General features: G+C 38.9%; 1 protein-coding gene across 3 annotated transcripts in view; it reads left to right on the top strand.

The window, feature by feature from the left end:
* CDH5 (cadherin 5) overlaps positions 1-20,090 on the top strand; it is a 31,104-nt gene extending 11,014 nt beyond the window's left edge. Inside the window, exons 1-13 of one of the 3 annotated variants that reach the window (XM_009282858.1) lie at positions 455-494; positions 1,136-1,199; positions 6,631-6,832; positions 9,167-9,455; positions 9,545-9,661; positions 10,431-10,595; positions 11,018-11,205; positions 12,983-13,236; positions 13,812-13,954; positions 14,780-14,904; positions 15,966-16,074; positions 16,375-16,620; positions 17,445-20,090. In XM_009282858.1, coding sequence (XP_009281133.1) covers positions 6,644-6,832; positions 9,167-9,455; positions 9,545-9,661; positions 10,431-10,595; positions 11,018-11,205; positions 12,983-13,236; positions 13,812-13,954; positions 14,780-14,904; positions 15,966-16,074; positions 16,375-16,620; positions 17,445-17,938 — 2,319 coding nt within the window. In that variant the 5' untranslated portion in view covers positions 455-494; positions 1,136-1,199; positions 6,631-6,643 and the 3' untranslated portion in view covers positions 17,939-20,090. Of the gene's footprint in view, positions 1-157; positions 237-454; positions 495-1,135; positions 1,200-6,630; positions 6,833-9,166; positions 9,456-9,544; positions 9,662-10,430; positions 10,596-11,017; positions 11,206-12,982; positions 13,237-13,811; positions 13,955-14,779; positions 14,905-15,965; positions 16,075-16,374; positions 16,621-17,444 lie in introns of those variants that run through there. The other 2 variants (XM_019473024.1, XM_009282857.2) reach the window with 2 other exon arrangements.
* Positions 20,091-25,783: the final 5,693 nt, after the last annotated feature.

Genomic DNA, 25,783 nt, shown 5'->3' with positions numbered 1-25,783 from the left:
CTTGCCTCCCCTATTTTTAGCCAGTTCTGTATCTGAGATAACAGAAAGACTGGGAGACCAATTTGGCTGCCTGCTTTCCACGAGGCAATGAATCTTTAACGCACACATAGTAAGTATTTATAGATCTTTTATAACCAAATTTCTTCATTTCTGAAAGAGGCATCTGTCCTGGTTGAGGACTCCATCCACCCATGAGATGAAGTTGTATTTTGTATCATCCAGGAGAGACTTTTCTGGTGAGTTGAACAGACAGGGGAAAAAATCATTAATACACTTTCCCCAGACCTACCAGAAACTTGGGAGCTGAAATCACAAAGAACTTTCAGATTAGAATTGTTCTCTTTTTCCCGGGAAAAAATATGAGGAGCCAAAACCAGAGCCAAAATCAGAAGTGCTGAATTATCTCCTCAGCTGTATCGATATACAGTGCTGCAGCATCAACACCAAGAACTGAACAGCACCAAATGCAAGCAAGAGTGCTCTCACAATACTGAGTGACGTGTGTTTTTTTTTTTTAAGTAGCAAGTTTAGTTAAGATATTGCTGAAGTGGCTATTCATTCAAAGGCACTATCACAAGTATAAAATGTCGTTTTATAATCAGTTTTCAGGCAAGCATTTGCACTCCAGATTGTTTAGTCATCAAAGTGGCTATTTACTCAAAGGTACTATCATGCATATAAAAAGTCATTTTATAATCAGTTTTCAGGTGGACATTTGTACTCCAGACTGTTTAGTCATCAGTGGAAACCACTTCTCAGATGCATAAAATCGACATAAGGACAATCAAAAATATAATACCAGGTAGTCAGGCCCTAGGCCCATTTAAATCAGCTCAATAATCTGGAAACGAAAAAGCAGCACAGTGCTCTCAGGAAAGGCCTATTTTAAAAGAATCATTGTACACTGTGGAGGACGTGACAAGACAGCTTTAATAAGAAGTAAGAGAAACACTGAGTAACCACCCAAAACAAATTATATATGAAAATGCAACAAAAAAATGATTGCTCTAAGTCAAGTGTTGCACAATTTACTTAGACAGTTTTTTTAAGTGATGTTACTAAAGTTTGAAGACCTACCCTAGTTCCCGTTCTCACTGTACTTACTATGTGCCCTCAACTCTTCTCACATTGTAAGCTCAAGGGAGCAAAGGAGGATCACAGTTTTGCAACTTAGATGCCAAGCAGAAACTGGAGTGAAGGTAACAATTATACCTATGTCATTACTTTGCTGCCGTGTTTCTCTCGGTTTGTTAGAAGCTGGTTAGAGCAATGTTGTCTAATTATGAGATGAAGAAACTGGGAGAACAAAATCTGAGACTGTTGTTACTCCTGACCCTGGTCCACTGTCAGAAGATGGCAAACACAAACTTAAGTCCTCTGTGCTTCAAATGTACCTTTTGAAAGAGATACCGCTTTTTATCTAGCTGCAGTTCTTTTCACAGAGAAATGAGGAGGCTTTATCAATTCATGTTTCCACAGCCATTTAAGGTCCCTGAGAGGCTGCGTTAAGTATTGCTAGGACTATTTTCTTTCAATAATGTTTTGCCTGCTTACCAAAACTACAGGCATTGCAAAGAAAAAGATAATTTATCCCCCTCCTGCATTTGGTATGTTACCTTTCTATTTCTTAATGCTTACTGCATTCACACATTTACCTTTGGTCTTAAACATCATATAGATGAGAAATTAATGTTAAAAATGGATTCTGTATGGCAGGGTGGTTCAGAGTCATTTTGTTACTTGACACTGGGTCAGATTCTGCTCTCTTTTTATCTATTATGGCTTCATTGAGCATAGTAATTCTGGAGGTGTTTAGATGCTGTATCAAAGTAAATTTTTTGTAGCTGAAAAAAAAATTTTGAAGTGCTGTCTACTCTGTATTGTGGGGTTTAATCCACTGCAAATTCAACAGAATTTTTGGCACAGAGCTACTTAGGAATACTGGGGAGGGTGCAGCAGACAGGAGGGGCAAAGATAGTCAGAAAATACTTATTAAACTAAACTAAAGCTATCCAAAGTCAACTTTTCTGAAAAAACTTTTGTGAAGAATGTTTTCTTAGTTTTCTTTCTCTTTTAGCCCAGCCAGCACATCCCCGCAGGCACGCACCCATCCCAGCACCCCGCTCCCAGGGACACTGCAGGGCCATGGCCCGCACCCACACCCACAGCAAGGGCAGGTTAAGCCGAGCAAATGCCCTCCTTCAAGCTCCGTATCTCTCCCAGTTGATTGAATACAGTATTTCAGATATTTAGTATTCCCTACATTTACATGGCTGCAGGCATGACAGCTGAGGTTTGATGAACAACCAGAAACAGCAAAATTTCCAGTACTGTGGAATGGAATAGATTATGTCCTATCGTGTTGATTTATTAGTAATTTTGTTAATAGTTTCTGCTTTGATGAAACTCTCATTTTTGCATGGGATTTTTCATTTGCATTTGCATTGTTCAGATTCCAACCAAGATACTGTAAGCAAAAATAATAATTAAGTTTCCAGCTCAATCATCAACAATAATTTCTTTTCCAGTTTTTCTGACAATCAGGTATGCAAATTATCTGAACAATACGGACACAAGCCTTTTAAAATATATTTCTTTTCTGGTGTATGATAGCCACTTCAGGCAAATTTCTCTCTTAGGATGTTCCTTATCACTATTTCTAGCACTATTTCTGTTTTTTAGATGCTAAAAAACAAAAATTGTCAAAGATTAGCATAAGATTTTAGTCCAATCAACCAGAAAAATACATCATTTCAGCTACAACTGTCTCCTCATTTGCCAGAGTCCATACGGAAACCTGGTATTATACAGAAACCTTCTATTTAACATGCAAGCATAGAACAAATTTCTTTGATAACTAAACTAACTTTGTATAAGCATTAATATACATTTTTAGAGTGAGAAGTAAACCAGGTAAGAGGCAAATACCAGAAAAAAAACCCACAAATGTTCATAAGAATATTTCATCAAATGTGTTTTCATTACATGGAGACCTTATTCATATTAGCTGCTCATCAACCTTACAGTTGATTACTTACCAAAACAACTTGTAAAATGCAAACTTTTAATTAGTACAGTATTGTCTGTATCTCCACCTGACTTTTTTTAATAATTACTCCCAATCTGCGAGAAGAAACTACACCGTATGAGTCATGTGTCACATAAATCAGTTTGAATACCAGAATTTCTCAGTTAACCGTCTATAGTACCCTGCAGACCAAGAGTTATTTGCTAAAATAATTCAACACATAAAATGAATAATCTTGGTGGAAAAACCCATAATTTGCTGAAAGAAAATTTAAGAGCAAAGCAAGAAACTTAGCTATTTGAATAAACCATTCACCTGCTAACTTTAAGGGATATTTATGGTCCCTGCTTAAATTGAAGAAAGTTTGAATTATTGGTCTAATCAGTTAGAGACAGATGGGTAACTGGAGACTGTGCATTAACGTAGGCCAGGGATGGGACCTCATGGCAGCATGCCAGGGAGAGCCATGCATGGGACAGATCAGTCGCAGCGCATGCTGTGCTGTCCCCTTCTCCAGAAGCATGTGGCCACGAGGGTCATAAGGGTGCATCTTACTTCCTTTTCTCAGTCCTGGCTGCCACAGCAGACATGAGAAGAAACAAAGAGCCAATCCCTACATTTCATCCACCTGCCATCCCACAGAAACTTTCTTGCTTCTGACTCCATGGGAATGCACTCCCCTGCTCAGGCATGGGAATATCTCTCTTCTGCTACTACCTCTGGCATTTCAAATGAGATCTGCTGGAAAGGAAAACTATCATGGCCAGAAAAAGAGAGAGCATTTAGTATAGCTTGTCAAGAGCTAACATCCATGGAACGTGGCCTTCACACCAGGACAGTGCCCTTATGCAGTTACTGCTCGTCAGGGTCCTGCTTCTGAAGTGTTTGTATGTGCTGCCAAAGCCAAATCTTAAATATTGCGATGAATTCAGCTACGGATTCAACAGCAATGGACTTCCAGCTGCTGAATGGAAAACTTGCATGGTATCATAGAGGAAGTGTTCTCAGAGTCAGACTGTCCTATGGAGCAATGCACATCAAATGTCCCTAGAAAAGACAGCATGCAAAGTGCTCGAGTGTGCGGTGGTACTTCTATCAAAATGAGAAATTTTGAAAGATGCCAAAGACAAAGCAGAAGTCATTTTTTGCAAGAGGCTCTTCTATCTCAGTCTGTGTTTGACCTACAGTGCATACCAGAGGGCAGACCAAACTCCACCAAATTGCTCACAAAGGAACCGTTAAGTTACCAAGGAGGCTGGACAAGTATTAACACGGAATCCATTAATGAGGAGTTAAAGGAAGTGAAGCCACCTTAAAAATCTAAGAACACAAAGATGGAGCTGCTGAGTGGAAGGGGTAGCTTAAGCTTCAGCTGAAATGTGCATATATTTAAAAAGATTCAGTCTAGCGCTTTCTGTATTAATAGCCAAGCTTTCAAACAAGGCCTGAACTGTGAAACATGTACAGGCCACCTACTTCAAAGGAGAGTCTGCATATGCTGCATGGATCCTCAGGAATAATCAGGATTATGACCACAGTCCCAGAGCTCCTATGCAGATAACGGTACACTTGTTATGAATTTGAGCCTTCAATTTCCGATAAGCAGTGCCCCTGTATGAGGATACCAAAGGTCCTGGAGTTGCTGTTACTAGTAATCACTCTCAGCAACAGCAAGAGAAGTACCCTGAGGAGTTTGACAGAGGGCAGGCTCCGAATTGAGCACTAATAAAAAGAGAGGCAAATACTAGGAAAATATTACTTGGAAGACACAAAATTTCTCTTTACAAAGTAGATTCATACTGAGACCAGTATGCTTTAGCAGAGATTTGACTATTTAATTTAAAAATGCTTTCTGCAAGGTTGTTTGTAAATGCATCACTTCCAATGAAATGAATGGCAACTGGAGCGGGCAGTATTGTCCTCAGTTTTCCCAACTAATCTCTTCACTACAGCAGCACAGGAGATCTCCACTGTACCAGAGCAACAAGAGAAAATTACTTTTTAAACACTACAGTCTGTTTTTTCCAAAACTACAGCCTGTACTAGTTGACGTAAACCAACTGGTTTCCTTTGGTTATCATGTTTTGTAATTTTATGAATAAAAGACAGACTTATGCGACCACAACAGAATCATATCAATGCCTTCCAGTTTCCAGTTGTAGAATGTTCATGTACACAAATAAAACAAAGCAAAACAACTAAATCTTACTCATTTTTCTAAAATTCTAAAAATATTCAGAGCCAAAGTAAGTGCATAGAATACAAAAAACTAGCTAAATTAAAAAGTTTTTCATGGATCCATAAAACCATATAAAACACAGCTCAGCTACTAAAAAGCAACTTCAAAGCCACCAATAATGGTCATTTCCTACACAATTACAAAGAATAATGTTCCTCAGCTTATGTACAACAATGTAGAAGAGAAAAAAGTACAGGAAAGCAAAATTTCATAGTAAATAAAATCTTTTTACTGACAATGATGCTGCACCACAGGATAACATTGATTGCCTAGTTACCAAAGAGTAATTTTGGAAACGTCTCAGCACCTTCCTGCCGAAAATATTAATTTAATCTCGCATCTAGCAACCTGTGTGATATCAACTTCTCTATCACAATTAATGGTTTTATTTTTGATGTGCATGCTGACAGCTCCTAAAAGCTAATGGAAAGTCATTTATGTGTAATTTAAAGTCTGATTACTTGAGTGTTAAAGTTCCCTGACAGTCCTTTATATTGGGAAGGGGAAATTTAGTAAGAAAATGAATCAGTTTTGCTACATTAAAATAACTTCTCAATCTGATATGAAAGTCAGGCCTAGAGTTTGCTAATATTAACATATGATGCAAAAATATGGTTTCACCTGAGAATAATTTCACAAATTATCATTTTGTAGATGGTAAAACCTGAGAATAGGGGATAAAGGAACTTCCTATGTGTCTTCAAATGTTTCAAAAGACAAGGAATTGAATCAATAAATGAGCTCTCTGAGCAAGACAATTTGCTACATTGTACTTGGAATTGATTGAAAATTTCACATGAAACATTTTTTCCACCAAAAAAAACAGATTTTATTCTAAATCAATATTTTCCATATGAAGATATTGACTACAGCGTATTTTGTGTCAGGGCAAGTCAAAACATTGCATTTGGGTTTGTCAAGCTGCAACATTTCATTTCAAGTTGAGTTAACATGAACTTTGATCTGGCTCAGCCTTAGTGTTACTTCCCATGGCTACTCTCCCCATGAGCTATGCTCTGCAGCCAGATTACACTTTCTGCAATGCACAACGGGTGATCTTTGCTACTGAATCTTCTCTTCAGATTAACTATGGTAGCTCAAGTGGATGCTGGCTTTTATGCTAGTTTTCAAAACTTGCACATTTTTTATTTCATTAAAATATTTTTGTCATTTTTTACAGTTGTCATGGAAGGAAGAAGCTTGATATTTCAAATTTTGATGCTAAGGCAGATGAAAAGAAATACAGAAAGTATCCAAACTTTCCTATAGAAGGAAAGTCCATTTGCACTTCTATGTGTGCTCTCTGATTAATATGATTCTGCTGTTATTTATATAGTTTTCATATTTTATATTAACTTTCTAGGATACAGAAGAAGATGAACCACCTTATTCTACTTTTCTCATTGTTCTTGGCTCCAGCATTTGCTGACAAAGAAAGTCAGAAAACAAACCAAAACTTTTCTTCAAACAATGCCAGTCATAAACGACTGAAGAGAGACTGGATATGGAACCAAATGCATATCAAAGAAGAGATTGATACACCATTACCACACCATGTTGGCAAGGTAAATAGCAGTCTGTTAGCAATGAATAATTAGAAATGCAGACAGCAAATGAGTATCTTGAAAAGTATTACTTGTTTGCAGTCTAGGCAGAACAGAAGAGAAAAAAAGGAAATAGAAATGGGACTTAATACCAACATATTAACGTGTTAAAATCTTAAGAATGTGGACACAGAGTAAATCAAGAATAATGTCAAAGGGATTCTAATTCTTTTGAAGACCACAAGTAAATTTTAGAGAATGGCAAGTACGGAGCATCTGCAGTGCAGAAACAATGGCATTGCATGCAGGTGCACAGTTAGGAAGGAAGTCTGGCAGCTGATGTATGTCAATATTTTTCTGGCAGCTCAAGATTCTTTCAAAAACCTAGAAGATCAGCTAATAAAAACATATGCATTAAAAAACATACAGTTTACATCTCTCAGCTTGGACACAAAACAAAAGTGCTATGTTTAGGAATACTGTTACACAATCAAAAAATTTGTTTCACAAAGTGAAAGAAAATAATTTTTAAAAATAATAACTAGCATTGACCTGCTTGCAAACTCATTTTCTTCAGGGCAGCGCTCATAAAATCCTATGATTAACTGCGTATCTTCCAGACAAAGTTCTTCCAATGTAGTCTTTCAAATTGAACTACTTTGACACTTTTCAGATAAATGCAGTTGTACATTTTCCTCCCATGTACAACAATCAGCATCTGTCAAGGCTGTCTAGGCAAAGTGAAACAGACCTTTCTGGATCAGGGCTGCTCACTGGCAGAAAGCACCAGAGAGAGAGAGAAAAGAGGCCATAGGGTACTCTCAGCTAACACAGGGTATCTCTGTTTCATTTCAGACCAATTCAGTAGCAGATTGAGGAGAACGCTTCTATTCCTGGAGCTGTCCTAAATAAGAGTAATTCACTTTGTACTGTGCTCTGTGGTCTTTCAACAGTGGAATGCTTCTGATTACTTTTGCAATGGCTGTGTTCAGTGCATTGCATTTGCAGGATTGAACACTTGATAAACCCTTTAAAAAAGGCCACAGCAGCAACGTGGCAGAACTGAGTGACAGCTGCAGGAATATGCTGATACATTTTGATTTTATCTTTCATGACCTTGGATGCTTTCCTTTGTATGTTCATCCTCAGTTTTAGAAAAGGCAATCTTGGAAGTCTATACCTTTTACACAGAATAAGTAAATAAAAATTGAGAGAGAAGGCACAGACTATACTATCTTTGAGACAAGGGTCTCAAAGACCCCATGTTACATCTCCAGAGTTGTAAACTGTTCTTCAGCAGCCCCAGCAGCCAGAAGCATGCTTAAGTATGTGGAATGAAGGAAGAAAATTTTAATGACACATTTCAAAATAGAAAACAGAAATGAAAGAATGTTCAACAGTAAATGACAACTACAGGATAAATCAAATTGTGAATACCAAACAGCTGCAATTTATGATAACATCAGTAACAAAAGACTAGAAATTCTTGGTCAAACACAGCAATTATTGATAAACAGCTTGCTGAAATAAGAATGCTGATATAGTGCATGGAAAAATGTGGTTTAAACCTTCTATCAGTGTCCTTAGATGGGTGAAGGTATAGAAAGGGAAGAATCATCAGATTATCTGCAGATTAAACAATGTGAAAAACCATTTGGGATTGGATTAAATTACATTTTAAAACTGATTAACATTCATTCCTTTTACCCCATCCCTTTTTCATTGCATGTAATCTTGAATTTTAAAAATCTATTGGGTAGAAATTTAATTTTACTATCATAGCATGAGCCAAAAGACTGACTATTAAAAAAATTGCATTTGACTAAACACAAGAAAGCTGTCAGCTATGGCGGGAATTCTGCTAAATGCTAAGTAATAGAGACTAATGTTGAATAATGTCAGTAGCTGTGAATATAGATTTGATTCTGTAATTCTGTGAAATCTAAGCAAAATCTCTGCTAAGTTCAGAAGGTTATTTGCAAACAAGAGTAGCTCAAACTAAATGTGGTGGCGCGTGTTATTTCAGACATAATGAGGTTAATGATTTGTATGTGTTAACTGCATGAACAATTTATATCTTTAGGAAATATGAGATGTGGTCTAAAAAAAATGCTTCTTGATATATAAACAAGCAAGTTTCAGTCTGGATACAAGTTTCGTCCTATAACCCTGCATGGTTGTAGCTGCTGTGGTGCTGTTCAGTAATACTCCAGCTGACATCAAAAGTCTTGATGGCTATTTTGGTTTCAAACTGAGTCTGAAGAAGTCCTGATTTGTGTGTATCTTCTGGTAGAAACTGTGTTGCATTCGGATGCCAAAGCCCACTTATCTCCTTGAATTATGCTTTCCTTCTAGATCACATCAAGTGTAAGGAACAACAACGCTAAGTATATTATTGAAGGTGAATATGCCAACACCATTTTTAAAGTGGAAGAAACCAGTGGTGATGTATATGCATTTGAGAGGCTAGACAGAGAAAAGAAAGCAGAGTATGAACTGACAGCTCTCATTATTGACAGAAGGAACAACCAGTCACTGGAACCCCCGTCTAAATTCATTATCAAGGTTTATGATATTAATGACAATGTCCCTGTGTTTGTGCAAAAAGTTTTCAATGGATCTGTCCCAGAAATGTCACCAGTAGGTACGTTCTTCCATCACTCATTTCCCTTCATGTCTCTGGTTAAAAAGTAGAATTTATACTAAATATGCTGTTTGAAAATCCTTTTCTAGGAACCTCTGTCACCAAAGTGACAGCTGTAGATGCTGATGACCCAACAGTTACAGGTCATGCCACAGTTACCTACCAAGTCATTAAAGGAGACGAATACTTCACAGTTGATGACTCCGGTAGGTCAGATACGCAAATGTCCTTACACTTTGTCCTTGCCTTACACTTTGAAGAAAATGCAGTTTTAAGCCTCTTTCATTCTGGACAAGGGGGATAATAATTCAAAAATATAATTTTAGCTATAATTTAGAAAGATTTTTCATTCACACTCACACAATGCCACTGTCTGCATCTGGGTATGAATTAATAAAGTCGGGATACCAGGTGCCATGAACTAAACGAGAAGATAAAAGGTCATTTTTGCCCCACTGATTAAGAGACTGACTAGGAGCTAATATAAGTTCATGTTTTCAGTTTAGCATAGATACCATTCCTTTGACCAAACAGGAAAAGGGAATAGATAAATTCTGAAGCAGCATTCAATAACCAATAACTCAAGCCTTTGCTTTCCTAAACTTTCTTGTTTAAATTTCGCAGAGTTTTAAAAATAATGTCAGTATCTCTTGTAACTGTGCTAGTCCTCTGGAGCAAATAACTCAGACAAAGAGGTGCTCAGACAAACTCTCTAGATGCTGTAGTGACCAAGTTTAGACATCATTAGACTGCTTCTAAGCAGCAAAGATCAGTTTAAAGGAATGTATTGTACAATATCTCCCAAATATTCTGCCATGTAGAAATATTTCTAACATTTCTAGCCTTAGAAAAATACCACTGTAAAAATGCTACTTAAAGCTGAATGTGTGGCATAAGACAAAAATTTCCTGTCAAAATTAAGAGGTGTTGGACATGCTGCAAAATCTAATCATATTCAATGTTATCTTTTCAAAGGTGTGATTTCTACAACAAGGGCTGATTTAGACAGAGAGAACCAATCAACATATGAAATTATTGTTAAAGCAAAAGATGCACCAGGGTCTTCTGGGGATTCAAGCACAGCTACAGTCATTATCACTTTAACCGACATCAATGACAACTTCCCAGTATTCAAACACCGTAAGTATAACGCAAGTGCTGTATCATTTGGAAACCAAGGGTTGACACTACTATAGTGAATTTATGTCAGAGTTCATCACAATTCAACTTTTCTTAAAAGTGGACAAAAGAATCTTACATATTCAGAAGGTCTTCTGTATTTCAGCCCTAGCTACCTTTCCTGGGTGACACACACCTAGAGAGAAAATAAAAATCAGTATTAATTTCATCATTTTGCACAAGATCTTGACAATTTTGAGAATTAATTATACTTTTATAAAAAATACATCAAAGTGCTGTCTGTAGAAATACATAATATTGAATTCTCAATGAAATATTTTTCTGTATTTCTATAAACTAAGAACAATTTTTAACTAAGTTCTAACTTCCATGTACACACTCTTTATGTCTTTTTTGTTGTTTTGTTGTTGTTTTTTTAACAGCATCATTTCACTTTAAAGTTCCTGAAAACATTTCAGTAGGAGGAGAAGTTGGCAGAGTCAAAGTAGAAGATGTTGACGAACCACAACATAGAAATACAAAATACAGTTTTGTCAGAGGAGATTACAGGGACACCTTTGAAATCGTAGCAAATCCATTCACAAATGAAGGAATCATTAGGCCAAAGAAGGTACTTTTCCCAGTAGCAAAGATGATTATTTTGTTTTTCCATGTGTAACAAGAGTGTTTGATTCAGTTTGGGACTAGCGGCAGGAAAAAATGGAAATGCGTGGAAGTTGGCATGAAATACGTTCATCCTGAAAACCCTGTTCTGTAAGCTCTGTGAGAAGAGCTGGTGATTTACTAGTCCATTTCAACTGCCAGGCGTGGGAAAATCTAGAATTACTGCAGAGTGCAATAGGGACTATGTCAGATATTCACGTTGCGCACTTCGGGCTCCTCTCAAACTTCAGACACTTGGATGCTTTAAAGAGTCAGTGATTTTAAGAGTTGAACCAACTGACCCAGTCAAAGAATATTTCCCTTCTGCAGTCCAAGTGAAACCAAAGTAGAAAATGTGAACAAGTCCACCTGACCACTCTTCTAAAAGTGCTCTTTACAGTTTGGCACTTGCTCCAATCTGAGCCACAGCTCCCTTACTTTCCTCAGGGTGTTTTCAGAGCTTCCACACTAATTCCTTATAACTCTTTAAGAGGGCCCAGACTCTCCAGAGCCTTTATTATGGTTTGCTCTTTGTTTTTTAATTCTCAGACCTACTTGATTTGTACCAAGGGACATTCCTGCATTATGCAGAGCACTGCCAAGCCAAGAGTTCATTGATTTCATTGACTTACAGTAAAAAAAAAGAGGAAGGAGGACTATGAATCACCTCCGGTAATCCTCAGATTGACAGGAATGTGTTTTTCACTTCCAAATGTCTCTCTGTCACTGTTAAGACTAGAAATGTCATTAAGAAGAAGAGAAAGCTTTAAGGAAAAGAAGTACTAACTATTCCAAGACTGGCAGTAAAGTCTTCAGCTGTGGTCACACTAGGTGTAAGCAGCTTTCCTTCACCAAATGCAGCCCTTCCCCTGGTCTTTCCAGGACCTGAGGAATGCATTGCTTGCAACTTCTGCCCAGAGGAGGAGCAGTAAGAGACCCCACACATACACACACTGGGTGATTTCGAATCAGCTCATCTTTTAACACACAGTGGGCAAAGTTCACCCCACTGTTTTGTAACATGCTTTTGGCCATGCACATGTCATAATTTTAAATATGCAGTCATGTGAGATAAAATTTCAACTGCTAGATAAGCACTATCACTTCCATTTGCAATGTCTACTCAAAGAGAAAAACAAAGAGTCACCACAATTAACTACTGTGTATTTCACGGTGCTTTTATAATCTTGGGCGATAGTGCAAAGGGACCCAAACTTTGAAATGAGTGATGGCTTGGGCATGTCTTACTGCCCTAGCTCCTGGCCTTCCCTCCATTGTGTGATTCCTTTTATAATCTCAGTCAATGGGAAAAACAAGGAAGCGGATGTCGTTTATCACTAGATGCCCCAGCTATCAGTCAGTGCAGCTATGCAGTCTGCCTTGAATGACTTCAGAACAGAAAGCCTAGTCAAGAAGAGGAGAATCTGGTCCCCAACCTTTGAGAAAAAGGAGCTAAACAAGTTTTGGTAGCTACAGAATTATAAAAAGAAAATTATTTAAACCAAGAAATACTTGCTGAACTTAGAATACTGGATGAATCTGTTCAAAACCATAAGTTGCTCAAGCCACTCTAAGAAAAAGAAGTTCAGTTTGGAAATGCTCTCCCAGGAGTCCAGCTAAGATGCAATTCAGTAATATTTCCAAACATGAATTAGAGCACAGAGCTTAAATTTGCATAGATAGCTAATGCAAAGTTTACTTAGACATCTCCAAAGGAAGAATATCTGTGTTTGTCTTTTTTCTAGCCCCTGGACTTCGAAAAAGTAGCAGAATACAGGTTTGACATTGAAGCAACAGATCCCACAGTTGATCTTCGTTATTTTAAATCCGGTGGCTCTAGGAGCATTTCAACAGTCACCATTGAAGTCACTGATGTTGATGAGCCTCCCGTCTTCACTAAACTACCATATGAATTTAAAGTAAGGGAAAATGATCCAGAAATAAGAACACTCGGTTCAGTTTGGGCACACGACCCTGACGCAGCTAAACGGAAAATCAGGTAACACGACACCAGCTTTAGTAATTCTGTTTTAAAGTGGAGAATTCTTTAACAATTCCAAGAATTTGACAAAGAACTGAGACTTTGGCCCTATTTTTCAGAATCTGCATGCCAAAAAAAAAAAAAAATCCAATTTGATTTTTCCGGCACTGCAGCCATGGATATATATGGTAACCAACAAATTGAACATAAATTACATTTACCCATGTAATTACCACATAAACTTACTGATAAAACATTTGCATATATACAGGAAAATGCATAATCCTGGATATCTTTACATGGTTATAATTTATTGTTACATTTTTTATCGTAATAACTCTCTCAAGCATGTGCTTTGAAAAGAAAAGAGACTTCTGAAACAGCAAAAGACAATAATCTGGAAACTTTTCCAACGGATATATTTCGCTCTCACAGCTTGCATAATTTTAGGGAAATATTCTGAGACCACCTGGTCAAGATATTAACGTAATTTGTCACACAAGAACTCTCTGACCTTCCACTATGAAGAACTGAAGTGAAACACAGTATTATCACCCTTGCATTGACATATCTCTTTTGAAAAAAAAAAACAGATTTATTCGACGAAGAGCTAGTCCTAATGGAGACTATATTAGGGTATCCGATACTGGAATTATTCAGCTTCCCAAGCCCCTGGACAGAGAATTCAGTTCCTCATACAACATCACTGTAGCGGCTCAGGAAATCCTTGAAGATGGTAAGTGCTATCCACTTCCCTATTTGAAAGAAATCAGTGTACAACTTTACAGCAGGACTGTAGCTTACCAAAAAGGAAAGCCGCAACCTGACAGCCTGTTTCCACCAAGCTATGAATGAAAGGGATGCTTGCAGAGTTTGCACAATAATCTTCCAAATCAAATGAGTACCTACAAATAGGTCAAATACAGTTTTAAGATTCGGCCCCTAGCTATTATGAAAATGCATTCAGTTTGTTACAAGGAATAAAAAGGGCATGAGGAGAGGAAACAGCTTGGAAAACAGGGATAAGCCTGTGGTTAGAGCAGAAACATCCCAGCCAGCTTCACCCACTTACATAGTTACAAAATCCCCTTCCCACACTGCCGCCCAGGGAGCATCGCTGCACAGGCATCCCCGCATAGCTTCGCTTGGGTTCAGGAAGCAGGGCAGGCCCGGGGGGCCAGTCCCGAGTTGGTTTTGGGGAGGCCGGCCTTTTCTGGAGGGTGAAAGATATTTAATAATCTAGACATGGCCTGTTCTGTGCCTTTTGCCTTAGTGCCAGAGAACAATGCTGGATCCCATAGCCACACAGTGTGAAGAATCAGGAAGCCACAAACAATTGTCAGTTTCTTCCTCATAGATCCTTGATGATTTAGCCCAATAGGAGAGTTTTTAGGAAAATATCTGAATCTGTCAAAGGAAAAGTTTAAATTAATGATGGAAACTCTCCATATTCAGCATGCAGGAGGCACAGAGGTGGACACAAACAGTGGAAAGGGGGGGCTAGATAGCACTGAGATTCCAGACATCTCAGAGACCTGTACTACTGTTGTTGTCATTTCAGGCCATCTTTCTGACAGAGAATCACATGCCCAAGTTCACGTAATAGTTACTGACGAAAATGATAATGCTCCAGAACTTGTTTATCCTGAGGAACCCAGAGTGTGTGAAAATGCTGCACCAGGAAAGGTGAGACAGGAGGAAGAGTTTTCCCTTAAACCTGAATTATCTACTTGCAAGCTCAAGCAAAAGATGTCTTTTAATAAAAGTTAGTCTCAGTTTTCATACCCAAGCACCTGATCATTTCACTGATTTCCAAAATGTCAGTGGTCAGAAATCTCTCTTCAGGACTACACACTGTTGGAATATTGGCTTTTATCTGCTTACGCACATGGGCTGCACAGTTCCTCTCCCTCCAAGCTTTTAAGTATGTACGTGCATTAGCAATTGAACAGTGAAGTACAGTCAAGCCTTGAAGAGCAAAAATTAGCAATTCAGTTTTATCACACAAATGTTCATACTTGATACTGAGAATGAAACCATTTCACAATACTAAGAGAAACACTGCTGCATATAACATTATTGTAGTATTCATCAGAGTGCAAGTATCTGCATGCACAATAGTATTAGTATTTGTGGTTTTAGATGTTTGGCCTCACACACAAGTATTTAGCCTGTAATGTTTGTTTAATTAAGAGACTTTGTCACAGACTGGACTTTCTGATGGAATCTGTTAGAACACACAAGATATTATTTCACCTTTAATTTATTTTTAAAATACCTTTGGGACATAATCATACACTTTTTTTTACATTTTGTACATCTAATCTACCCCAGGTTGAGGTTTTCAAAAACAAGCATGTAATTCAGGAGTGGCAGTCTCAATGACATTCAATGAATGAGAGTCATACTTCTAAGTAAGTTGAACACTTCAGAAGACAGCCATCTTAGGTATTTAAATGAGCCGTATGTCTTTGAGCATAAGACTTTTTTTATGCTTTAATTACACAAGATTTCCTCTTTTGTTTCCCACCTGTGAACGAAGGGGCAAGACTGCTCTTTTTGAAGACCTACAAGGAAATTACTTGCCTTGAAAGAACTTGAGGAGGAGCATCAGAAGATATTTTTGTCCTGTCCTTTACTGAAGGGTTATACAGTATACACAGCCCAGCTCTAACTTAAATACTGTAAGCGGTTTTATCACTGGAGGCAACGTACACTGAAAATTATGACCTCTTCCATCTTTGTAGGTAATCATCAGGATTTCAGCTACTGACAAGGATGAAATATCACCTAGAGGTTTCTTCAAATACTCCCTGGCCACAGAAGATAGCAACTTCTCCTTGGTTGAGAACTACGGTAGCGTATCCCTGCAATGCATTTTCTCAGCTAGCCAAAGTGAGGCACTAGGCACTAGGACAGAGGGGAGAAAAGCTCTAGCAATGACCTATGATTGGTCTAACTGACCTAAGTAACAATTTCTTTTTAAAGGCTTAGCTTACTGAAAAAAAATGGTGTTTGTTGCCACCCAAGTTTCACTGGGTTCCCTAAAGGCTGGCTCTTCCCCTGTCTAAGGGGAAGATGTACCAACTGATTGATAATCTGTAAGGAAAATCTGGTAGAGATTATCACTTAATTAGATGTCGTTACTTCTTCCAGATAACACAGCTAATATCACTGTCAAATATGGACAGTTTAATCGTGAACTTGCCAAAATCCACTACCTGCCCGTCATCATCTCAGACAATGGTGATCCTGAGCTCAGCAGCACAAATACACTTGTCATCAGTGTCTGCAAGTGTAATGAAAAAGGCAACTTCACTTTTTGTGAGGAAAGAGCTGAACAAGTTGGAGTTAGTATACAAGCACTGGTGGCAATTTTTATCTGTATCTTCACAATCATTGGTGAGTATTTGACTTTTGTAATGTTCTCTGACTTAAAATGTGGGGATTGTTTTCTTTTGTTTTTTCTTAACTGAGACCTACAAAAGCTTTGTGGCTATACAATGGTCACAAAGGCAGAAATACTGTAACTATTTGATTCTTCTCACCTGCTTTTTCTGTGGCCTGTTAGCATAGTTTCAGCTACAAAGCTGTTCATTCTATTGGAAAGGCTGAGTCACTGGAAAGGTTATTGCATGTATGCATAATATACTTGATTTACTGTTACCAGACTCACATGCAGCTATAAAACAGGAATTTTGTGCTGGGGCAATAACAATAGGATTCCTGTTTCCAAAGGCTGAACTGGTCTGTAAACCCTTTAAACAGTACAGTGAACATACATACATAAATAAATCTGTAACAAATCAGCAGACCAGTACCTATTTGCTGTATTTGGAATCTATCAGAGAAGGGGCAGTATTTTTTCTTTCTTGAGAAGAGGCCTCGTTTGCAATTACCATGTAAGTAGCATTTGATGCCTAGCATTAAAAGATTTACCAGTTCAAGGCAGTAATTGATTCAATGAACCTGTGACACTATGCATTTGTACTTGTGATTCCAGCTCAAGAGTCAGTTGTACAACTCCTGTACAGACTGAACTGCTTTGAGAACATACAAATCCTACAGTTAATCAGTATTTTAAACTATTTCTTTAATAAATATGTGTTAAAAAAAATTCACTCTGGAAAAAAAACACTTCAGACTGTGTTACATATCCTAAATGCAATTTGTTTTACTTCCTTACTTCTCTTATTTACACGTGCTCATCTAAGCTTTCTTTGCAGTAATCACATTGCTAATTCTTCTAAGAAAGAGACACAAGAAGGATTTGAGCGGTCTTGGGAGGAATGTGGCAGAGATTCATGAGCAGCTTGTCACTTATGATGAAGAAGGTGGTGGTGAAATGGATACCACCAGCTATGACGTATCTGTACTCAACTCTGTCCGCAAGAATGGTATAAAGCTGGAAGCAGTTCCCTCTCCATATGCACAAGTCCAAAAGCCTCCTGGAAATATAACTTCTGGTGCTGGAGAAATGGAAATGATGATTGAGGTTAAGAAGGATGAAGCCGACAATGACAGGGATTTGCTGCCATATGACACACTTCACATTTATGGCTACGAAGGTGCTGAGTCCACTGCAGAATCTCTCAGTTCTTTGGAATCAGGCTCCTCAGACTCAGATATTGATTATGACTTTCTAAATGACTGGGGACCCAGGTTTAAAATGTTAGCTGAGCTGTATGGATCAGAACCAAGTGAAGATTTTGTGTATTAAGTTCAAATTAGCCATGAATTTTCTCCCTCCCACTACAGATAGACATCAAGAGCCTGCCAATGGCCAAAGAAGAACTCACAGCTCTTCACCCAAGCCATACCAGGATTTCAAACAGCAGTAGGGTTAAAAAGAAACACACAGATCACATACATTGACTTCCCCCAGCACTGCTATCCTTGCTAATATTCAGTTCTTTCCCCAAAATTGCTGCTCGAGGACCTGCTCGAGTCTTCTAGGACACAACTCCTCCCCCTATCCAGATAGACACTTCTCCTTAAAAAGTGGTTTTGTCCCCAGTTTCTCGCTCATTCCTCTCCTCCTGTACTGTTTTCATCAACCTGCATTCAAGGTCACCATCCACTGGAACAGAGGCGTTCGGTGGCTTTGGGAAGGAATGTTTTGAATAACCTCCTGTATCTCTAGCCGGCTGGTTTGCCTGGCCCTCTTGTAACATCTTTATTGATATTCCACGCTTATGCTTACCCAGCAGAGGAGAGGAGGAACATATGGTCTATCACTTAATATTAGAAATTATTCCATCACTTTCAAAAAAAGGCATGATTTTTCTTTCTTTCCAATCTATTAATTATTCTTGCTTTATAGTCTTCTACTACATATATGAGTTACTAAAGATAAAATTAGACAGGATTTTTACATGCACAATCTGGTTTCATCTGTCATTTTTAACAGCCTGATGATGATTTCAGGCACCTTTCTGGCGTGCTAGAATTTGCTCTAGCTAGCAGCAAAATTGTTTTTTCTTTCTGTAAATGGGATCTCGGCGTTACTCAATGGAACATATCCTGCAGGGCAGGAAATGTGGAGATCAGGGGAATGTTAAGACTCCAATACTGTAAATCTCTCTAGATGGCAACATAGGTCTCTCTAGATTTCTAAAGAGGTTGAATAGGTTTTTTATTCAATGTTATTAAAGCAATTGTATTTTTTTCAGGGACAAACAAATGAAGGGCCTCATTACTGTGAAACTGTTTTGATTTTTTTCTAAGCAGGTACTGTAAAACAGGTATTTTCCACCTAGGAAGATATTGTAGACTTCCAAACCGGAATGCTACACACCCACACATTTTTCTGCATGAAAGAACCGCAAATATAACTAAGGTTTTGGAGTTGCAACTACTATGTCCCTGGTAAGCGTGCGTTTAGTTTCTCACCTGACGAAGAGCCACAGAATGAATAGAATGAAACTTCGCATGCAGGAAGTCACCCAGCCAAATACATTTTGTAAAAAGCAGGTCTCTTAGGACAATGGCCTGTCTCTGGCTTCTGGCAATGCAGATTCCCGTTGCCTTCAACAGGAACAGAGGCCTACCACACAGATACTCAATTTTGCAGAATCCGTGCTGGAGCTGTATATATTAGTTTAGTTGATTCGATTATTTAAATTTGGTAGCTAACCAAATAACACTAAATCTTTTTTTTTTTTTCCTAAACCAGTATAGTGGAACCTCATAAATTTGCTTTTCACTTATTCATGTCATCTCTAATTTACACTCCCTTTCTCCAAAATGCTTTCTTGGCAGGAAACAGCAATGCATTATAATATGGTCTCACATTAGTCCTCACTATTGTAAAAAGTTATCCAATACAATACTTAGCTGGACACTAACACCCTACTATCATCAATAATGCAATCACTCAAATTTTCAAATATGAACTAAAGGAAAACTAGGTAGAATTCTGCCCATCAGTCAAATCAGCTTTGGATCACATCCTTTATAAAAGAAGTACTTTTGGGGATGACAGCCTTGGTTTTATTTTTAATGTGCTCATTCTCTTCTGTTTTTCTTAATCCAGTCAACAATGTATGCTATTGAGGTTTCACATGTTAGTATATTATAAAGAATGCTAACTAATAATACTTACAGTTTAAGGTTTTCATCAGTAACTAAGGTATTGGCTATCAACAGGTAAAGTTAGTCATAAAATTATTTAGTGCAGTAAGTAAAGTACTTTGGTAAGCATCATCCAGATAGTATTACCTGTAATCACTATTTTTAAGCCTGTTTTATAAAGCTATTTTAAGGAACACTGTATCAATTTCACTGCATAAAGATGTTTGCACTGGATAGTTTCTTTTTATATTCCTGTACTGTATTTTTTTTTTAACTACATAAAAGCCAATCTCAAGTTTGGATTTTCTGTGCATTAATGAGTTTCACACAGAAGACAATACCAGGCTTTGTACCACAGTGAACTCAACCATAAAAACACTGGTATCTACACTCTAAGCAAACTCAGACTAGACACAAATTCACCAAAGGACTTTCTGTAAAAGAAGTTTTCTCCCACTCTTTGGAAAGCTGTCAGTAAAGCTCCTGGGGTAAGGAAGAGAAAAGCCCCAACAGTGCAGTCTGGTTTCAGCAGCTGGTGAGGTTGAACCCTCGGACTTTGGAGGACTCGTGTCTGCCAGTGCTACAGGATGCTTTCAATTTCCGAGCAGATGTTTGGTATTTTAGCAGCCAGGCATCAGGGTGATTTTGAACCACCATGTTTACTGATATCCTGCCCTTTTTTCCTACTGGAAAAGTACTCCTCTCAAATGGTAAAGGACACACTGTAGAACAGAAAGTACTAACACCCTGGGTCAGTACATACCACTCACATGCGAGGGAACTACACATACGCCCACTACCTGAGTGGTCTATCAGTGGTACCTCAATGGGAAAAAAGGATGACACCCCCAGCACCACCACCCCAGCCCCTGGCCTGCTATCTTCTTCTTCCTCTCTGATCTGCTGCTACAGACATATGCAAGCAGGATTACTCTGTAGTACACAAAAAGCTACAGCTTTCTCACAGTCCAGGATTTAGATATGACATGACAGAACAGTACACACCTGTGACAGAAAAAAGACCCCTAAATTTGCACCTTTAGATAGCACAGTTTCTTACCATTTCTTTTCGCTGCTAATAATGACTACCCCAATATATTCCCAAGATTATTCTAGTGCTTTAAAAAAATCACATCAATTTTCCCCAGATATGGCACTTATAATTTACAAAGCCTGGAATAAAGCAAAAAAGTTCAATTCCTTCACTGCTAATTGCCATGAGCAAACTCCAGATCAAACACACTTTAGCACAAGTTGTATTAAAAACACAATAGATGTGCTAATTATGTTATAATGAAATGCATTCTTCCATAGAAAGAATTTGATTAAACAGCTACTTGCAACTTGTAGCTGAGATTTTCATAAAGGTATTCATTATTCCTTTAATTAATATGCATTTTAATCTCTTATACCTAAAAATATATCATATACTATTATTTTATTACATTCAGATGCAGAAGTTCATGCCATTTAATAAAGGTTTTTTACTCCTATCCCATTAGAAATTTTTATGAAATAATGACTTGTGATCAGAATCCTTGATACATATCAAAGCAGCAATGAAAAGCTGTTTGAATATTAACACCTGGCACACTGTCGCACTTCCCAGATAGGTCAGGTGAGCTAAGGTCCCGTTATCAAATCAAATTTCCACTGTTCATGGAAAGAAAGAACAATTGTATCGGGTATTATCCGATTACAGTCCAGTCCTACTGACACGCTGTCAGGAAGAATATAACAGCAAATCCAGTGAAAACAGGAGGATTAGTTACAAAAGGAAAAAAACCCCAAACTTTTCTGAGTTCTTGTTCTTCAATTAGTGGGTTCTTCCCTTTTCTCCTTTCAGCAACAAGGGCTTAGAATAGCACCGGAAGGGACCAGCCAACCTGGCAATCAGACCTGCTCAAGCACAGGTACTGTCATCCAGCCAGGACTAACTGTAGTGAGCAAGTCACGTAAAGCCACACTGGTTTTTTGGAGCTTAGAGTTTGGAGTACAGATCCACCTATATGCATTTATTTTAAATGTTTTCACTCCTATGCATATGTCATATGCAGGGGAAATGCTCATGGTGATAGTAAACATGCAAATATACTATCCTATTTGGCTAGAAATAATAGTTATATTTATGGCCATTATATTTCAGGTGGGGCTAGGACAGAAAAAACAGAATAATCGCCATCTTTCCTGACCTATTCTCCCTCCTATTTTTTTTTTAATAAATGTTTCAAGTTTGAGGGAGTAAGAAATAAAACTACCGCGGTTTTATCTTCACATGCTTCCTGGAATAAAAGAAATCACCAAGGTGATACCTTTCCCATTTAAGAAACTATCACAATTTTACTGTAGCACAAGTCATCAAGACTTACCAGGAACTGAATAAGAGTCTGATCAGATCAAAGTGGATGATTTAGCCTAAATCTAGTCCATAGAAAAAGCATGACAGAAAACAAAACAGCAAAGCCACCCTTTTAGTCTGCATCAGAAAAAGGAAGAGAAAACAAAACCAGCAAAACTCTTTTATGAGCAATAAAAACCCATGGATCTTTGCTGACCTCTCTCAGCTTCCTGACTTTGTTCCTGCCTGATCTGAAAGAAAAGGGAAAACCAGCATTTCCTTCCACTTATCCCCAGCGAGGGGCTGCCCGACCTGCTTTCCCACAAGACTCTTAATTCATTCTAGTTAACGCTTTCATCAATGCCACAATCAATCATAAATCTCTGCAATTCTTTCATTCCTCATTAAAAAGGAACCTCTACTTGAAAGCCAGTGCTCTGAATGAAGTTACAAAAGCAAGCAGAACAAAGCAAGGCAGAGTTCATGAGGCAAACACGTCTAACAAATAAGCCAAATAAGGTTTTTCAGAAAGTCAATAACAGCTGGACTGCAAATGGTCCAAGGAGCTCTTCTGGCAGCCTCACTAGAGCTTAAGGCCTGACCTGCAATGCCCTCTACAAACCAGTACATTCTCAAATGGAAAGGTTCAAAAGGAGGCATCATGTAGCCATCTGCTGCTCTGACCTGCAGAAAACCTCCTACGTTGCAGATATTTCTTGGGACAATGACTAGCCACTACAAACTACTTTTATGCAACTGGGGCAGTACAGAGAAAACAGACTGAAATGTGAGTCCAAATTCCATCATTTTAAAATGTCTTTTCTGAACAACTGTCCGTGCTTTCCTCTCCCCATTTAAAGAGCAAACCTGAAGAACCTAAAAATGCAAAAAATCTGAAAGGAACCTGAAGCGCCAGATTTTACTGCTGCACTTAATGTACACAATATGTCCCACACCACAGATGTATAAAACACACGCTAGTGCAATAGCAGAAAATCACAAGCAAATTTAGCATGAGTTAATGCCGTCAGTACTGTGCCATTTCATAAACTGAACTAATGAAAAATCCAACCTCCAGCTGCAGGGACCACTGGCTGCCATGGCCACAAGCAAACGCCTGGTGGCACTCGATCCCAGCTCTCCGGCAAGGACAGCTCCTGCCGCGGCTCGGTCTCCTACTCACACATCTGGTTTTTCTATTGACTTCTCACTCTATTCTCTGCTATATCAGCTCACACGAACATCTTATTCATGTTCAATAAAATTAACAATTCCAGAAAGTTAATTCAATCAGTTTCATGCTTTAACGCTGACTTCACAAAAATACTCAGACCCTTCCAGAAGCCAGAAAGGATACAAAGCCTGAATTTATAAAGGAAAAAGTAGTCATCTTGTTCAGGCGAGAGTTTTGAAGGGCATAAAGGGCAGGGAAATAGCTTTGGGGAAAGGATGCAAGCTCCAGATGTCTCCTTTATTCAAACATCAGTCCAGATCACTCTACTTGGGGCATGTTTGCCTGTTTGTCAGAAGGAGTCAAATACTAAGTCCTGCTAGTTTGTCATATGACACTGAAATCTGTTTTTGATGATAAAGACATTGTCCAACCCTACTTCTTTAGAATATTTTTCCTTCCAAACCAAACTGCAGCTACTAATCAGGATTTTCTCAAGCAATACCAAATAATTTTTATTTTCAGTGACTCTTGTAAAACAGTTGGGTTTTGCCTTGAATGAGTTTATTTGTGTATGAACACATGCATTATCCACTAGTCATTATCCACGGGGCTCTGAGCAACCTGATTTAGTCGAAGATGTCCCCGCCCACAGCAGGGGGGTTGGACTAGATGACCTTTAAAGGTCCCTTCCAATCCTAACTATTCTATGATTCTATGATTATTTGTTATTTTTATATTATAACCATGCAGCAAAACTGAAGTAGCCATACAAACAAACCAGTGAAAAAAAAGTACCAGGAACCTTTCAGTGACCACCTAAAAGTTGAAAGTATTCACAGAAATCACTTGTCACACAATTACAGATTAATGGCTTCATGAAAGTCAAAGACTCCTTGCAAGTGGCTTTAATTCAGTATTTGTAATCAGTAATTTAATCAGCCTTCATCTTCTCTCCTACTACTCCTCCTCTAGACAGATTACCGTAACTCTGCTGATCCACCAGCTCTGCAAATCTCAGTGTGCAGTATGGTAAGAGAGGCAGGCTCTGCCTTTGGGACCCAAAACAATGCTGTCTGCAGATCTTCAGGATAAACTCAAGCTGGTCAGTCACAAAGAATAGGAGCAAACACCCACGCCAGTTTAAAATCTGTTTATAATATTTTACTGGGCTAAGGTTATGATAAAGGTTTATGGCAGAGTAAGTGATTGTGCACACTGGCAATCTGCTGTGCCTCCCACAGACATCTTCAGCAGCTGCTTCTCAGTTCACCGCCTCGCCTGGTCACTCCTTTGTCACTCTTACAGCCAGCTCCAGCCTCACTCTCTTCCTCCCTCTCTGCACAATGGCAGCTGTGATGCCCCCCCTGTTCCACAAAAAGCCTGGTACTCCTTATTTCATGTCAACCCCAACACCACACAACCACATACAAGCTGTGCTGGACTACACTGACACCACACTGATTGAGAGCCTCAGCAGAGCCAGCCTCCCTTAGGCAGGCAGAATGACCCAGTTGAAATGCACAGACCTCTTTGAGCACCTGTACAACTTATATTGGCAGCACTATGACAAAGGACTTGGCAGCAGCCACCACCTCTCCAATCCCACCTCAATCACTCCTTAATTACTTTTTTCCCATGCTACCGACTGAGCTCTCCCATCCACGTCATACTCCGCTCCCCAAACACAACGTTCTGCCTGATCCTCTGCCATTGCCAGCAACAGTTTGCAATACACGCACAGCAGGAGAGTTGGGAGTCCCAGCACTCCCACTGCACTCCCTACCCACTACCACCCCTGCCCTTGAATGCCTGGTGACTTTGCAAAACTTTGCATAAGAATATGCTCCAGAACAGCTCCTTGATAGCAAGCAAATCTTGCTAGGATGAGGAGAGAGAAGGAAAGAGAAACATAGCAGCACCTGAATTTGTACGTCAAAAACAGGAGAGAGAGGAAAAAAGTTATTTCTCCCTCCAATCCAAAAAGTTATGTTATATACAAGTAGCAAATTGTAGCAAATGCTCTGTAAGCAGAGACTAGCCTGAGGGACACGGCTTCCTCATTCCTCAGCAGCAGCTGAGCCACCTCAGCCTGCTCAGCTCACACATCTGTTCCCCTGACACACATGGGTCCCATCCTGCCGCCATCTGCTCCTCTTTCCTGCCACAGATGCCACGTGCAACATAGCCAGCAACCAGGGCTCTGTGAGCAAACCACACACTGACCGCAAGTCCCACCCTGCCAGGCCTCCTTCTCCTTTAGAGAACCAGAGCGCATTTCACCAATACGTGCAGCTGACAATAGCCAAGGATTTCTCCCTAAAGCTGCGGTCCTGGCAGATTGGCAAGCAGAAGTGACAACCTGAAGCCTCCACCCAGGTCAGTAGGTCCTGCACCACTTGCAGGCAGCCCTGCTTGCACAGCCTTGGCCTGCTCAAAGGGCAGCAAGGGGAAGTTTTGTGCACCTTCCCAGACCAGCCAGC

The sequence above is a fragment of the Aptenodytes forsteri genome, unplaced genomic scaffold (assembly GCF_000699145.1).
Source record: "Aptenodytes forsteri isolate BGI_AS27 unplaced genomic scaffold, ASM69914v1 Scaffold70, whole genome shotgun sequence".
NCBI classification, from domain to species: domain Eukaryota; kingdom Metazoa; phylum Chordata; class Aves; order Sphenisciformes; family Spheniscidae; genus Aptenodytes; species Aptenodytes forsteri.
The sequence above is the reverse complement of the archived record's forward strand: the minus strand, read 5'-3'. Positions and strand labels throughout refer to the sequence as shown.